Here is a 15,926-nt window from a genome sequence, read left to right as displayed (position 1 = left end):
TTTTTTGAGTCATCTTTGATTTCCGTTATTAGTGTTTTGTGGTTTTCAGCATGTAAATCTTTCCTCTCTTTGGTGAGGTTTATAAGGAATTTTTTTTGATGCTATTTTATTTATTTAAAAAATTTTTTTTTGGCCATGCTCTGTGGCTTGTGGGATCTCAGTTCCCTGACAGAGGGGATTAAACCTGGGTCACAGCAGTGAACGTGCTGAATACTAACCACTAGACCACCAGGGAACTTCCTGATGCAATTTTGAAAAGGATTGTCTGTTTACACTCCCTTTTGGTTGTTTCCTTGTTACTATAAAGAAATGCAACCAATTTTTTGTATGTTAATCTTGTATCCTGCTACCTTGCTGAGTTTGTTTATCAGTTCTAGTAGGTTTTGTGTGGAGTCTTTAGGTTTTCTGTATATAGTGTCATGTTGTCTATGTATAATGACAATTTAACCTCTTCCCTACCAATTCGAATACCTTCTATTTTGTTTTCTTGTCTGATTGCAGTGGCTAGAACTTGCAATACTGTGTTGAAGAGAAGTGGTGAGAGTGAGCATCCTTGTCTTGTCCCAGATTTTAGGAGGAAGGCTTCAGCTTTTCACCATTGAGTGTTATACTGGGTGTGGGTTTATTGTAAATAGCTTTTATTATGTTGCGATATGTTCCCTCTATATGCATTTTTGTAGGGGTTTTTATCATGAATGGATGTTGAATTTTAGCAAATGCTTTTTCTGCATCTGTTGAGATCATGTGGTTTTTGTCCTTTCTTTTGTTGATGTGGTGTATCACATTGATGATTTGCATATGTTGAACCATTCTTGTGACCCTGGAATGAATCCAACTTTGTTGTGGTGTATGACCTTTTTTATAGGTTGCATTTGGTTTGCTAATATTTGCTAAGAATTTTTGTGTCTATATTCATAAAAGATATTGGCCTGTAAATTTCTTTTTTGGTGGTGTCCTTGTCTGGTTTTGGTATCAAGATAATAGTGGCTTCATAGAATGTCCTTGGGAGTGTTCCTTCCTCTTCAGTCTTCTGGAAGAGTTTGAGAAGGCTCTGTATAAGTTCTTTGTATGTTTGGTAGAATTCTCCAGTGAAACCACCTGGTCCTGGACTTTAGTTTGTAGGGAGATTTTTAATTACACATTCTGTTTCATTTCTAGTGATTGGTCTGTTCAGGTTATGTATTCCTTCTTGAGTCAGTTTTGGTGGGCTGTATGTTTCTGAAAAGTTGTCCATTTTTTCTAGGTTGTCAGATTTGTTGGCATATAATTATTCATAGTATTCTTTTATGGCTTTTGTATTTCTGTGGTATCAGTTGTGATTTCTCCTCTTTCATTTCTTATTTTATGTGTTTTGGGGGTTTTTTTTCTTTCTTTCTTTCTTTTTTTTTTTTCTTTTTTGGCTACACCTCACAGCTTGTAGGATCTTAGTTCCCTGACCAGGAATTGAACCTGTGGCCTTGGCCTTGAAAGTGTGGACTCCTAGCCACTGAAGTGGGAAGGAGTCCACACTGGGAAGTTCGCAAGGTTTGTTAATTTTGTTTACCCTTTCAAAGAACCAGCTCTTGGTTTTATTGATTTTTTTCTACTTTATTTTTAATCTGTATTTTCTCTTTGATATTTATTATTGCCTTCTTTCTGCTGACTTCAGGTTTTCTTTGTTCTTTTTCTGGTTCTTTTAAGTGGTAGGTTAGGTTGTTTGAGATTTTTCTTGTTTCTTAAATAAGGCCTGTATTTGCTATGAAATTTCCTCTAAGAACTGCTTTTGCTGCATCCCATAGATTTTGTATGATTGTATTTTCATTGTTACTTGCCTCAAGGTATCTTTAAATTTCTTTGATTTTAGCATTGACCCATTGGTTTTTTTTAATAGCATGTTGCTTAGACTCCATGTAATTGTTTTTGTTTGTTTATTTATTTATTTATTGGCTGCATTGGGTCTTCGTTGCTGCACACAGGCTTTCTCTAGTTGTGGCAAGCAGAGGCTACTCTTCATTGTGGTGCGTGGGCTTCTCATTGCAGTAGCTTCTCTTGTTGCAGAGCACGGGCTCTAGGCGCACGGGCTTCAGTAGTTGTGGCACATGGGCTCAATAGTTGTGGTGCACAGGCTTAGTTGTTCCGTGGCATGTGGGATCTTCCTGGACCAAGGATTGAACCCATGTTCCCTGCATTGGCAGGCGGATTCTTAACCACTGTGCCACCAGGGAAGTCTGCCTCTCTTTGTATTGATCCTTTTATCATTATATAGTGTCCTTCTTTATCTTTCTTTACAGCCTTTGTTTTAAAGTCTGTTTTGTCTGATGAGTATTGTGATCCCCGCTTTCTTGTCATTTCCGATTGCATGAAATGTCTCTTTCTGTCCCCTCACTTTCAATCTCTGTGTGCCCTTTGCCCTAAAGTGGGTCTCTTACAGGCAGCATATTGTAGGCTCTTGTTTTTTTTATCCAATCTGCCACTCTGTCTTTTGATTGGAGCATTCAGTTCATTGACATTTAAGGTAATTAATTGTAGATATGTATTTATTGCCATTTTAAAGCTTGTTTTCCCATTGATTTTATAAGGTATTTTTAAATATATTTATTTATTTATTTTATTGGCTGTGTTGGGTCTTTTTTTGCTGTGTGCAGGCTTTAGTTGCGGTGAGTGGGGGCTTCTCTTTGTTGTGGTGCGCGGGCTCCTCGTTGCTGTGGCTTCTCTTGTGGAGTATGGGCTCTAGGTGTGTGGGCTTCAGTATTTGCAGCACATGGGCTCAATATTTGTGACTCATGGGCTCTAAAGCACAGGCTCAATAGTTGTGGCGCATGGGCTTAGTTGCTGTGCGGCATGTGGGATCTTCCTGGAGCAGGGCTCAAACCCGTGTCCCCTGCATTGGCAGGTGGATACTTAACCACTGCACCACCTAGGAAGCCCCCCATTGATTTTATATTTGTTTGTTCCTTTTCTTTTTTTTTTCTTTTTGTCTTTTTGTTTTTCCTTTTGTGGTTTGATGATTTCCTTTTGTATTATGCTTATATTCTCTTCTTTTTGGTTTTTGTGAATCTGTTGTGTTTTTGATTTATGGTTGCCTGGTTTTTCAAGTATGTTAACACCTTCCTATATCTACTTGCTTTAGACTGGTGGTCATGTAGGCTTAAACACATTCTGGGGGGGGGAATGTGTATTTTCTTACTCTCCTCCCCCCAGTTTTATGATCTTCGTGTCCTCTCTTGCATCTTTATGTTCATCCTTTTGCTGGTCATTGTGGTTATCATGGTTACCACAGAAATGTTGTGATTGTTTTTAATCTTATTTAAGTGATTATTGTCTTACTTAAGTGATTTACTTTCCAATTGTGATTTCCACTTTCCTATAGATTATTACTTCTTTTCTGTTTAATGAAGACTTTTTGATATTTCCTTTAGGATAGGTTTAATAGTGCTCTATTCTTTTAGTTTTTGCTTGTCTGAAAAATTCTTTCTCTCTCTTTCCATTCTAAATGGTAGTCTTGTTGGGTAGAGTATCCTAGGTTGCAGAGTTTTCCCTTTCAGAACTTTGAATGTGTCTTGCCACTCCCTTCTGGCTTGCAACATTTCTATAGAGAAATCAGCTGATAGTCTTATAGGGCTTCCCTTGTAATTAACTTTTGGGGTTTTTTTTTGCTGCCTTTAGAATCCTCTAACTTTTGCCATTTTTATTATAATACGTCTTAGTGTAGGTCTCTTGGGGTTTGCCTTGTTCTCGACCCTTTGTGCTTCCTGTGTCTGGATATCTGTTTCCTTCTTAAGGTTTGGGAATTTTTCAGCCATAATTTCTTCAAATAAATTTCCAATCCCCTTTTGTCTTTCTTCTCCTTCTGGGATTCCTATTATGCATAGATTGGCATGCTTTATATTATCCCATAGGTCTCTTATATTTCTTTCATTTTTTTCTTTCTTGAGTTTCTATCTGCTATTCTAACTGAGTAATATCCATTATTCTATTTTTCAAATCACTTTTTTGTTCTTCTGCATTATTCATTCTGCTGTTCATAGCCTTTAGTTCAATTTTCATCTCTTCTAATGAATTCTCTAATTTTTCTTGGCTCCTTCTTATACTTTTTAGTTCCTTTTTACAGCAATCTGCATTTCTGTCAATAGCCTTTCTTAATTCCTTCAGTATTTTCATTATCTCCTTTTTAAACTTGGTGTCTAGTAGACTGAAGAGGTCTGTTCCATTGTTTGTTCTTTCAGGGGAATTCTCTCAATCTTTTGATTGGGAGTGGTTCTTCTGCTTCTTCATTTTACTTGTATTTCTTTTGCTGTATGAGTTTAGGAGAAACAATTATTTACTGTTGTCTTGGAGGGCTATTTTTATGTGGTATCATGCCTGTGTAGCCTGCGTAGGCTTAAAATTTTGGGGTGTGAGGGGTGTTTTTAGTATGAATACCTGCCACCTCTTTCCTCAGTGTGTGCTGCCTCTTATCCCTTTGATAGGAAGTATGACTGGTGGTGTGACCAGGGCCTGCACTAGATACTGAGCGGGGCCTCCTCTTTGCTTTCTGGTTTTCACTGCCCTGTCAGGGGCAGGGTCTGCTCCCTAGTTATTGGAATAGAAGCTCCCAGATCCATTTCTGAGCTGCATTTCTGATCTGCCGTGTGAGGTAGCTGGGATAGGAGGGCTCCCACTGGGGGAGGAGACACTGTATTCCTCAACTGGAGCTGTTCATCTGTGAGTCTCCTCTGTTGTGTCACCTTTCACCCATTGTGTGGGCTCACAAAGTACAGTGTTGTTGGCATTGCCCTTGGCCCCACCTCAACTGTGCGTATGCCAGCAGTAGGCCCTGGTATCTCTTAGGGGTTGTTTTCACAAGGCCACCAGCACAGATCGACTGAAGCCAGGTCCCAAGACTGCAGTAATCGTACACCTAGACCTACTGTGGGAGCTTTGAAGGTGGCTCAGACCCTGGCCCAGCCCAGCCCAGCCCCCGCATGTATGCATCCAGAAAGCCCACAGCTGCTAAGGCCAGACCTGTCCCAGCCATGGGAGCACCCATGGTCCATTTGGTTGTTCCACAGGTGTGGAATTTACAAAGTTGGCAGCAGAGGTGTAAATCCTTGGTTCCCACAGCTGCTGGGAGAGATTTCAGCTCTGCTTCCTTAGTCACACAGCCCTTTATGCTCAGCTGTGGTTTCAGCCCCACCTCAGTATGTGGGCAACCCACTGGTGTCTGCTTCCAGGGATGTCAAGGTGACTGGGGCATGCAAGCCTGCCCAGGCGGGAGGGGGTCAGGGTGGCAGCTGTGGCATGCAAGACTACCCAGGCAGTGGCCAGTGCCTAGGGAAAGAGGCTGCAATGGCAGCTCCACCCCTCCCTTTGCACACCACTTAACAATGGCACTTTGATTCTGTGGTGACCTGGGCTTCTTCTGAGAACGCTACTGGTTATGGCACTCCACACTCCAGCGCCTTCAAGCTGTCCCTGCACAGCCAACAGCAGTCCTCTCCCCGGGTCTGTTCTCCAAACCCCGCATTCCAGCCCTGACTTGTACCAACAGAAGTATGTCTCACTGAGGCCCACAGGGCCGTGGCATGGACCTTCTGTGTAGGTCTCTCTATGTCCTACTTGCCAAAAACTGGTTGTTGCGCTCTCTTCTGAGCCTGTGAAGCTCCTCTTCTGTCCCAGCTGATCTCCCTGCCAGTGATGGGACTTCCCAGGGTGTAGGAACCTCTCCTTTCCTTCAGCTCCCTCCCAAGGGTGCAGATCCCATCCCGCTTCCTCTTTTTATTTCCCTTCCATCCTACCCAGTTAGGTGGAGATCTTTCTCGTTCTTTCAGGTGTTTGAGGTCTTCTGCTTGTGTTCAGTAGATGTTCTGTGGGAATTGTTCCATTTGTAGATGTATTCTTGGTGTATTTGTGGGAAGAGGTGAGCTCCATGTCCTACTACTCCACTATCTTGATTCTTCCTTCGTATTTTCTTTTTAGCAGATGTTCAAGCATGTTCATGACTCACGTCATTTAATCCTCAGAATAACAAAGGAGAATAGGCAGGAAAACTATATATAAATACAAGTTTTTAACCAAACCCTAAGATAATTCAAATCCCTTCTCCAAATCACATTGGTACTGTGTGGCAGAGCTGGGACTCTAATTTTTCTTGCTTAGTGGTCCTGAGAACTGGCTCTTGTTTAGTACATAACGCTGCCTTCCTCTTGTCATTTGCCAGATTCTGTGAGGCTTTACAGGATCTCTTGTGTCTGTTTCTTTCTGTTTCCACTATGGTCATCTTATCTTGTACCTTCATTAACACTTGCCTGATCTAAATTCTCCCCCTGCTTTAGGCTCTCTCCTGTCCCGTTTTTGTGGTGTACAGCTACAGAGTAGTTTTCTTGTCATGCTACTCCTCTTGTTCAAAAACTGTCACTTCATTGCTTATGAGGTGAAGTTCTTCCAGATTCCTCAGTTACTTGTTACCTGAAGTCTTCAGCCAGAATTCCTTTCTTCTCTAAGGAAGTAGGGGGGAAAATGTGTCCAATCTAGATGTGTTTTTGTTTGCCCTAAACATTGCTTTTTAAAAACATGAGCCAACATTTTTAAGATCAGGAGATTTTGTTTAAAAGATCAGACTCTTGAAAAGTGGAAAATCTGGCAAGACTAGGCCTGCATTCTTGTGTGGCAAAAAATAGGCTGTTGCTGAGGAAATAGCTGCCTGCTTTAGACAAGCCAGGCTTTTTCTACTTCACCCATCAGTCCCTGTTGTCTTTTTGACACTGAGGCCTTCATTTAGAACCTTTTACCATCACACTCATGTTGTAATTTTCTTATAATGGAGAAATATTTTTCTTGAGCTTGGTTCTCTTATGAAATATTAGAAAATAAGACTCAGGACTGTGTTACAAGAAAAATTAGAGCATGCTTCTTTACAGTATTCCTACTTACTAAAGTGTAAGCAAAGCATGTCTGTGTCAAAAGAATAGAACTTTTCTTATGCCTAGCTCAGTTCATTCATTGTCAGTATGGTACACATTGAGTATTTTGAGTTTCCCACGTTTGATTTAGGACATCTAAAAGGTAGCAGAGCTAGGATTCAGCTCCAAAGCCCATATTCTTTTCGCTGTATCATTAAGTATCTGAGTTCTGGTAGCATTGTATGTTTCTGCCATAATGCTAACCAGAACTACTCAACATACATGTACTTTGCAACATGGTAGCAGTTTAGTAAATACAGTATGTTAAGTGATTCTCTCAAGAAGTAAAGGCAATAAACAGTTTGTTGTGTTTGAGATGTCTTATATATATCCTTTTTTTTCCCCATCTTTTTGAGATATGGACATTTCCCAAAGGGCTATATTTCTTATTATTTCTTCACATCCCCAGTGATGAATTAGAATAAAAGTCAACTCTTGATTTTCTAGGTTTAAATTTAGATTTAATTTTTGGTAGTGCAAGCTGGCATAGCCCTTTTCGAGTAGGAGTATCCAAGAATGGCCCAAAATCTCTTGCTTGGAATTTCAAGTAGCTGAAGCTGTTTGGAGGTTAAATCTTTTTGATACAGTATCACTCTTCTGGTTATTTTCTGGTATAGCCTGCAAAGGGGTTTTGTTGATTTTGGGACAGAGAGATTGGATATTATCTGATCTTGGGGAGAATTTTCACTGAGATATTGCATTAATCCCTGATCTCAGGTGTAAACTTTTCTAGAAGGTGTAAACTTTTCTAGTGTTTAAACTAGATGAAGATTGATTTTTAGCTAGTGTTTCAAAAAAGATTTGTGTAGGCTAAAAAATATTTTCTATAAGTGTTTATGGCCCTTATGTTGCATTGCATATGTCATCTTCATTTTAGTCGTAGCTTTTAGTATACCTTATATGTGGGTCAGTCCCTTGAAAAATAGATGGTTTATGTGTAATATTTCCTTTAAAAATAATTCTTTGTCAGGAAATCTTGACTAGATAGAACATCTGACCATGTCAGGTTATATGTAGTGGCATTTTTTTAAATCAACGGAATCAGAAAAACTCACATTGCTGTATAACAGGAAACAGTTATGCAGAATGTATTTTAACCTTGGGGAAAATTACTTAATTCTTCTGACTTTGATTTTCACATATATAAAATTAAGAATTAATTTAGATCAGTATTAATTGCTGTGTATAAGAACTGCTTATGGAAAATGAAGAAACTACATACATTTAAGTCTACCCCAAAGGGTTCTGATTTAGTAGGTTTATTTAGAGTAAGGTTTTTTAACCTCAGAATTATTGACACACAGGGCTGGGTAATTCTTTGTTCTGTGGGCTGTCCATTGTGTAGGATGTTTAGCAGCATCTGTGGCCTTTACCCACTAGATGTTAGTAACAGTCCCACGCCCCAAGTTGTGACAACCAGAAATGTCTCCTGACATTGCTAGAGGTCCACAGGGGACAAAATCACCCCAGGTGGAGAACCACCTTTCCAGAGTCAGATCTAGAAATCTGCCTTTTTTTACTAGCTGCGTTGGTAATTGTATCAACTCTTAAAAAAAAGAGCTGAGTCAAGCATTTTTGCTGATTTTTCCATACATGGTATCTTTGCAGATAAAAATTAAGAAATCCATGTATAGTCAAGTTTTTAGAACATTTGGGTATTTCTCTTTGAAAAAGAATTGTCCAACAGTTTGATTGCATCAAAATGCAATTGTGAAAATGCATAACTAAAACTGGTGGTGCTTGTTTGAATCTAAAAATTCTTTATAAAGAAATTTCCCTTTCAATGTTTTTAGTTGGTGATTCCATATGGCCTTTTGTTTCATTAGGATCAAGCTGCTAGAGACATGAAGAGGCTCGAAGAAAAGGACAAGGAAAGAAAAAACGTAAAGTAAGTTGTTTTCTTCTTCCTCAAAAAGGTTACATAAAAATTGCTACAGTATTGCAAAGCCTATACCCCCAAAAGTATATAGAGAAAAATTAAAATATACAAATGTCTTGACAAAGTTATTCCTGTATCTTGAATAATATTTCTGTAGGTAACAGAGATGACTTTTCATTTGTCATAATTAAAGAGCATTCTTTCTGGTATTCAACTATAAATAGTTTTTAGTAAACACAAGAATGAGTTACAGAGGGAATTGAGAACATCATTACTAAAGTTTGGGTTCATTTTTCTGAGTTTCGTCCCATAACTAATATTAAATAGGTTTATGCCTGTGTGATTTATTTTTAAGTAATGGTGATTATATACAAAAAACTGTATATTATAATAATAAAACTTAGTTTATTTAAGGGGTGACATGCTTTAGCAACTAGTCAGAACTTGAAATACTGTATTTTCTAGGAAAGAGAATTCTCCTCTTTCCCTTGCTGAATATACCCTTCTTAAGGCTTTTGCTACCAAGCACAAGAAGGCATGGTTGGACTTTTCCCTCTACTTGGCAATCAGTGCTCAGGCCCTCCCCCAGGTTCCTGTGCCATATGGAGGTTCAGCCCTCTCTTTGGTGCACATTGTGTGTTGCATTCTCTTCCAGCTGCCCTACCTTGATGGTGTTGCTTGCCTTAGGAATTCAAGTGCTCTAGGTTAGGCAGAAAGTCTGATTAAAAAGAGATGGTTGTGGGAACTAAGCAACCATACTTTCCATAGCTCCTGAGAGATGCACGTGGCAATGGTCCACTTTTCCATGTGAGCTGTTTGGGAGTTTTAGTCCCAAATTTTATAAGGAGTTGACGTAGTTTTTCTCTCTGTCCCCAAGGATTTTGGCTGAGTGCAGTTACTCCAGGGCTAGAAACTCTAGGGCACATCAAGAAAGTTGTGACAACCTTTTTAGTGTATACCAAATGCAGGTTATTATAATCTTTTTAATATAAAATGCTTTCCACAATGCATTGCGTTTGTTGTATGGGGTTGACAAGGCAAGGGTCCTTGGGTGTCTCTCTTCAAAAGTTTTTACTCCCTATATTCTTGTTAGTATTTGATGTTTCTAGGGGTACCATATCATCCCATTCAAAAGAAATGCAAACTGCAGCTTATAGAGTGAAACCAGACATACATGGTGGATGGATAGTTTACAGTGTGCTTATTGCTGCTTTGTTATTGTTAGTGTTGAGAGTTCCTGTGCTGTATGGAATTCAACACTAATGTGCTATAAGTACGGAGCTGGGTATGTGGAACATTTGCAGGGAAGTTTGTTTCTCCGCTTGTTTTTCCAGGGGTATTCGAGATGACATTGAAGAGGAAGATGACCAAGTGAGTTCCTATGCAGTATTTCTATCTTTTACTTTTACCCCACAAAGTCTGTCCTGGGGACAAGCTAGAGCTTGCCTTCACTGAAATGGCCATTCCTGACGTTCAGCAGGGAATGTCATTTTACTTGCTCCTTTACGACATGTGTGACCAGTTAGTAATATAAAGATTCATGTGGCTTTCCCCCATGTTGAAGATTGAAGTTTTGATCAACTATGATATCAGAAACTGTTTATTCTGGTAAATCAAGAAGTAGAGTAGTGTGGAATCTACAGATGTCCTCTAGCAACATCTTACCTCTACCTGTTTCTGAGGGTTCTGTTTGTGATTCTTGTGTTTCAGGGTGAAACATTAATTAAATGACTGTCCATTAGTATTTTTTTTCCTTTAGTATTTTTTTTTCTTCATTCAGTTGTGGGATGGTGAGAAGGGAACCAGAGTGATCCCTTTCCAGGTTTGTGGCCCTTCTAATCAGTGTCAACTTCCAAACTTGGATTGGTAAAGCCACAGCATGTGTTCCACAGCTATAGGCAGGATAGGTAGACACCCCACCCCAGGAAGGCTGTGGAACAGACAGATCTGTAAGTCTTCTGTTAAGCAAGCTAAATCGTTTTATGGTAGTAACTGTCTCATTCATTTCCTCTGATTATCCCTCTGAATACTGCTATTGTTAAAGGAATCATTGCTAGTAAGAGTCTTGCCTTACTTGGTAGGTATTTAAACTGTGCAGTCATCTGGTATACTGTGTGCACTAATTACAGGAGCAGAAATGTTCTCAATTATACTTGGGAATGACTGCGTTCTTGTGCTTTCCTGCAGGAAGCTTATTTTCGATACATGGCAGAGAATCCAACTGCTGGTGTGGTTCAAGAGGAGGAGGAAGATAATTTGGAATATGATAGTGATGGAAATCCAATTGCACCTTCCAAAAAAATCATTGATCCTCTTCCTCCCATTGATCATTCAGAGGTATGGTGTTTCTTGCTGAATTTGACTTTTCTTTCAAGCTGATACAGTTTTCTTCAGCTTTAATATTTAGGTGTTGCCAATATCAGTGTGCTCCTGATTCATACTCCTTATTATGTCATGAGACTGTTTCTTTGGGATCTTGTCATCTTTGCCAAATGGTTGATTCAGAAGGTGACTGAGTGCTTGAAACTTTGTAGCCTGTGCTGTTGAAGGTATAGCTGAGTCACTTGCTCACATTCAGTTTTAGGCTAAGAATTTTCTTCAAGCAATTGTACTTGTTTTCTACACCATCACTTACCGTCTTCCTTTCACAGTGGGTCCCTGGGGCTGCATTTGCTTTTTAATTGCTGTAAATCTGTATTATTTCTCCCAGATCTGGGGCAGATGAGAGGCAGTTCCTTCAGAGTGAAACCAGGAATTACATGGTCCTTAAATCAGGAAAAGGAAACAAGGCCATCAGTGTACTCCCTCAGGGGGAAAAAAATCAGTATTTCATCCAGGTTAAATATCAGACTAGAGCTTACATACCCTAGTGATTCTAGATCTAGAGCAGTGACTCTCAAAGTGTGGTCCAAGGAGTCCTAGAAGGATCTTTTCATGGGGTCTACAAAGTCAGAAGACTTTTCATAGTAATACTAAGACTATTTGCCTTTTTCACTGTCAGCATTTGCACCATTGACAAAAAATAACGCTGACACATTAGCATGAATCAGGACAGTGGTACCAGTTGTTCTAGTAGTCATTGTATTCTCCCTGCCAGACCATCACAGTTACCCCCCCACCCTCCAAAAAAGCCAGTTTCACTTAAGAATATCCGTGATGAAACAGTAAATATTATTTATTAAATCTTGACCCTTATGTTACATGTCTTTGTATTCTGAGTGACAAAATAGGAAGGGCAAATCATTTCTGTTGCATGCCAAAATATGACAGTTGTCTCAAGGAAAGACACTTGGGTGTTCGAGTTATGAACTGAGCGAGCTGCTTTTTTTCATGGAATACCATTTTTTACTTGAGGAAATGAGTGACACTTCAAGGAAGACAATTAAAAGCATCTATTGCCAGTGATAGAAATTCAAGCTTTCAAGCAAAAATTAGAATTTGGGAAACTTGTATTTACCACGGTGTGCTTGACAGCTTTCTAATACTTAAAGTCTGTTGATAATCATCCGTGGTGTATGTATTTTTTAATTACATATTGAGATGTTTCGGTTGATCCACAAACCATCTCAGTGAACCAGCATTTTCAGATGGCCAATGCATGATGTTACAGAATCGTGCATGAGTAAAGGCTCCATTCAAAGTTCATGATAGACCATGAATTATAATGTAACAGAATGTGAAGGTTCTGTGATATGGTTTCATATTACAGAATGAAAATAACCTTTAAGAAGTGTCCATTTGGAGACTCCCACAGGAGGGTTTCCAGGACACTCCAGAAGTCTACAGGGGTAGAAAGGGAGGCTGGCGCCTTCCTGGAGAACAAGTGAGTTGGGCTCAGCCGAAAAGCAAGCCTAGCCCTAGAAGGAGAAGTTTCTGGAACTGGATGCTTAAGAGGCCTATTCCTCTCAATTGTGGAGTCATCCTCGAAGGGTCTGCTCACTCAAGTTACACAGTTCTGGAACATCCTAGATGATATGGCTGAAAGTAACCCTGAAAGCTATAAGAAATTCATTCAACAGCAGCTGAAAGATGGGAGACAGCTCTGTGCTGCCCCAGAACCACACCTCTGTCTACAAACCAGGATCCTGAAACCAAAAGAAAAAATGCTTTTTGTCAACCTATGTCAGTGGAAAAGGATCCCAGCTCCCCAGTCAGCCACTCATCCAGTACCTCTAAGTGTTGGCAGACCAGAAGATATGTCTGAGACATCAGATGTTTATACAGTCATCGATGTTGCCTACCATCCTGATGTTCTCCAGGCAGCAGAAAAAGACCAAATGAAAAAAAGATCAACTAATGCAGATGGCCATGAAATGCATTGAGGAACAACTCCAGTTCACTCTCTCAAACTCTTACCATTTTACCAAATTTAGAATAAAAGGAAGCGTTCACAGAATGAAACAAAATCTGATGGGAATCCAAACTGATCCCACAGATGTAAGAGAGAAAATGAGAAAGGAACTAACCCTTGAACAGATAAGAAGCAGTACTGTGAGCAATTCAGATCAGTTTCCTCAACTTTTACTGCCAAAAGACCAAGTTTCACTTGAAACAAGGTGTCTGATAGAAGAGATCTCTAGTACAGAGATTGAAGTGGAGATGAAGACACCAGCCTGTGAATTAAAAATTGTGGCAGATCAGAATGAGAAACCTCTGAAAATTGAATTAAAAGTTGAACTACCTGGTATTATTAATTCAGTATCTCTCTGTGACCTTAGTGTTTCTGAGGATGATTTATTGATTGAGATCTCTGAGAAGTACAGATTACATCTGAATCTTCCAGAATCTGTGGATACTGAAATGACTACAGCAAAATTTATCAAAGAGAAAGCTACATTAATTGTCACAATGCCATTGGTGTAAGTTAAGAGCATCGTGTATTTGGAGTTTTCAGTGATAGAGTCATATGAATTGGAAGGCCTTCATTCTGGGTGAAGAAGTTTATCTTAAACGCTAGTTTCATTTTCTAAGAGTTCCTTTTGATGGAATGAGATTTTCTCAGCTGTTTTTTTTTTTTAATTCTTTCTCTTTATCAGGTAAACTTGGCATCAAGCAGAAATCTAAAAATAGTACTGCCATGATATACTTGTTTTGAAGATATTTGTAATGGTCTTAAGTAACTGAAATATCATTTGGGAAAAGTCTATTCCAAGTATTCAATAACGTGAGCATTCTTGGTTTACTGGTTGAAATAATTGTCTCTAATAAACTTTTGCATCAGGAATAAAAATAAAAGTGTCCACTTGTCAAGGTTTACTGTAGTACCAAAGAAAAGTCCACAAGCAATCTGAAAAGGTTGTTAATAAATACTCTTGGGACTTCCCTGGTGGGCCAGTGGTTAAGAATCCACCTTCCAATGCAGGGGATGTGGGTTCGATCCCTGGTTGGGCAGCTAAGATTCCACATGCCACAGGGCAACTAAGCTGTGTGCTGTAGAGCCCGCGCACTGCAACTAAGACCCAGTGCACCCAAATAAATAAATAAAGTAAATATTTTTTAAAAAATTGTGATACCTCATAGATATTCATCTAAGAAAATACTCTCTTCCTTTTTCCAACTGCATATCTTTGTGAGGCCAGATTTTCTTCCTTGGCTTTAATCAAAACAACATATTGCAGCAATTTGAATGCAGTAGGAAATGTTTTCTTATTAAAAAGATTTGCAAAAATGTATGTTACAAAATAGTTATTTTTATTAAAGCATTTATGTTAAAGTGTATAGGGTTTATTTTAAGATGAGTTATAAATTAAAATTTTTTCTCAGCTTTTATTTTAATACAAGTGAATATCAATAGATTTAACCTACGTAAACAAAAGCTCATTGTGTTTCTGTTAAGTGTAAAGGGTACCTAAGACTAAAAAGCTTGAGAACTAACTACTGGTCTAGACTGGAGAATGGGTTATATTCAGTTTTTTAAACGTTTCCTTTTGCACAGCTGTTACCGCATAAAGAGTTGGCATTTTACATGTGGCATATGAAACTAAATATGTGAAACTGATCTAGGAGGATGCATCCATGATAAAGAGTGAAAATCTAAGGAAAAGCACAAGTTTTTGAAATAGTCATCTAGTAAAATAATTGAGATACTTGACAAAGTGCTCAAACTTCATTATCCTGCCTGGGGTATCCCACAGTTGTCCTAATATTATGAGAAGTCTGCCAGGAGAGACCAGATATGAAGAAAGGACACACCTTTCTTCACATTCTTCTTTTTTTTTCTTCCCTCTCTTTTGGATTGAAAAAAAACATGTGTGTGAAAAATTTACAATTTGTAAATTTTTAATGTGATAATATGCTAGTGTTTTGTATTCTTAGTACAGTAAACTACGAAAGAGTAGCAGAAATGACTTCTTTCATTTTTGGAATTGGAAATGCTTGGCCATACATTTTTTTAAAATTATGTAAATAGTTCCATGTTTTTAAAAAGAATGGAACTCCCTCTAAAGGTAGAACTCTCCCTAAAGGAAATATTAGATACGTTTTTAAATGCCTAGACCTAGGTAAACAGCTTACTGCAAAACGTATTTAAAAGTTATATGGTGGAATATCTGAATCCTTTGGCATTAGAAATTCCTTAGCCTTCATCAAGGCTCTTCAAACCTGAGGTATCCTTAAGAGTCTCTTTAGGAAGTAGGTTGGTGTTTATATTGAAAACAGTAATAGGAAAAAGTACTGGCTGTACTTTCAGGATTTGTGTCATGAAAAAGTGAATTCCTTTGTTCTCTCTAGCTGACTATGGCTTTACTTATGTAATATTTGTGAACGATTATTTTGCATTAAAATCAAACTTACAGGATTGAATCTTGAATTCTAGACTAACTTTGAATAATTGGACCTGCAGATTGACTATCCACCATTTGAAAAAAATTTTTACAATGAGCATGAAGAGATAACCAACCTCACTCCACAGCAGCTAATAGATCTCCGGCATAAGCTCAATCTTCGGGTAAGTCAGCTATTAAAGCAAATATTCATATTAATTTAATTAGTCCAGGGTTAGTATTACTGCTTATCCAAACTGAAAAAATCTTGAATTTCGTTTTTAATAGTCCCTGAACTATCTTTGATAGAGTAATAATTAGATTCCTTGGGCTCTTGTGTCTTGATCTTATTATTTTAGTCTTATA

General features: G+C 38.6%; 2 protein-coding genes across 5 annotated transcripts in view; both read left to right on the top strand.

Annotated features, from left to right (window-relative positions):
* The window catches only part of DDX42 (DEAD-box helicase 42), a 43,524-nt gene that overhangs the window by 15,429 nt on the left and 12,169 nt on the right, over positions 1 to 15,926 (top strand). For 3 of the 4 annotated variants that reach the window (XM_057716025.1, XM_057716026.1, XM_057716024.1), the window contains 4 exons: positions 8,747 to 8,808; positions 10,134 to 10,170; positions 10,987 to 11,136; positions 15,641 to 15,745. In XM_057716025.1, coding sequence (XP_057572008.1) covers positions 8,747 to 8,808; positions 10,134 to 10,170; positions 10,987 to 11,136; positions 15,641 to 15,745 — 354 coding nt within the window. The remainder of the gene's footprint in view (positions 1 to 8,746; positions 8,809 to 10,133; positions 10,171 to 10,986; positions 11,137 to 15,640; positions 15,746 to 15,926) is intronic. The other variant, XM_057716027.1, reaches the window with a different exon arrangement.
* On the top strand, positions 11,956 to 13,662 carry LOC130840244 (PIH1 domain-containing protein 2-like). The gene is given in 3 exon segments (XM_057715546.1): positions 11,956 to 11,963; positions 12,638 to 13,079; positions 13,081 to 13,662. Coding segments are annotated over 3 exon segments (1,032 nt in total).

This window comes from Hippopotamus amphibius, chromosome 17, assembly GCF_030028045.1.
Source record: "Hippopotamus amphibius kiboko isolate mHipAmp2 chromosome 17, mHipAmp2.hap2, whole genome shotgun sequence".
Classification (NCBI taxonomy): domain Eukaryota; kingdom Metazoa; phylum Chordata; class Mammalia; order Artiodactyla; family Hippopotamidae; genus Hippopotamus; species Hippopotamus amphibius.
This window is presented reverse-complemented; position numbering and strand designations above follow the sequence as displayed.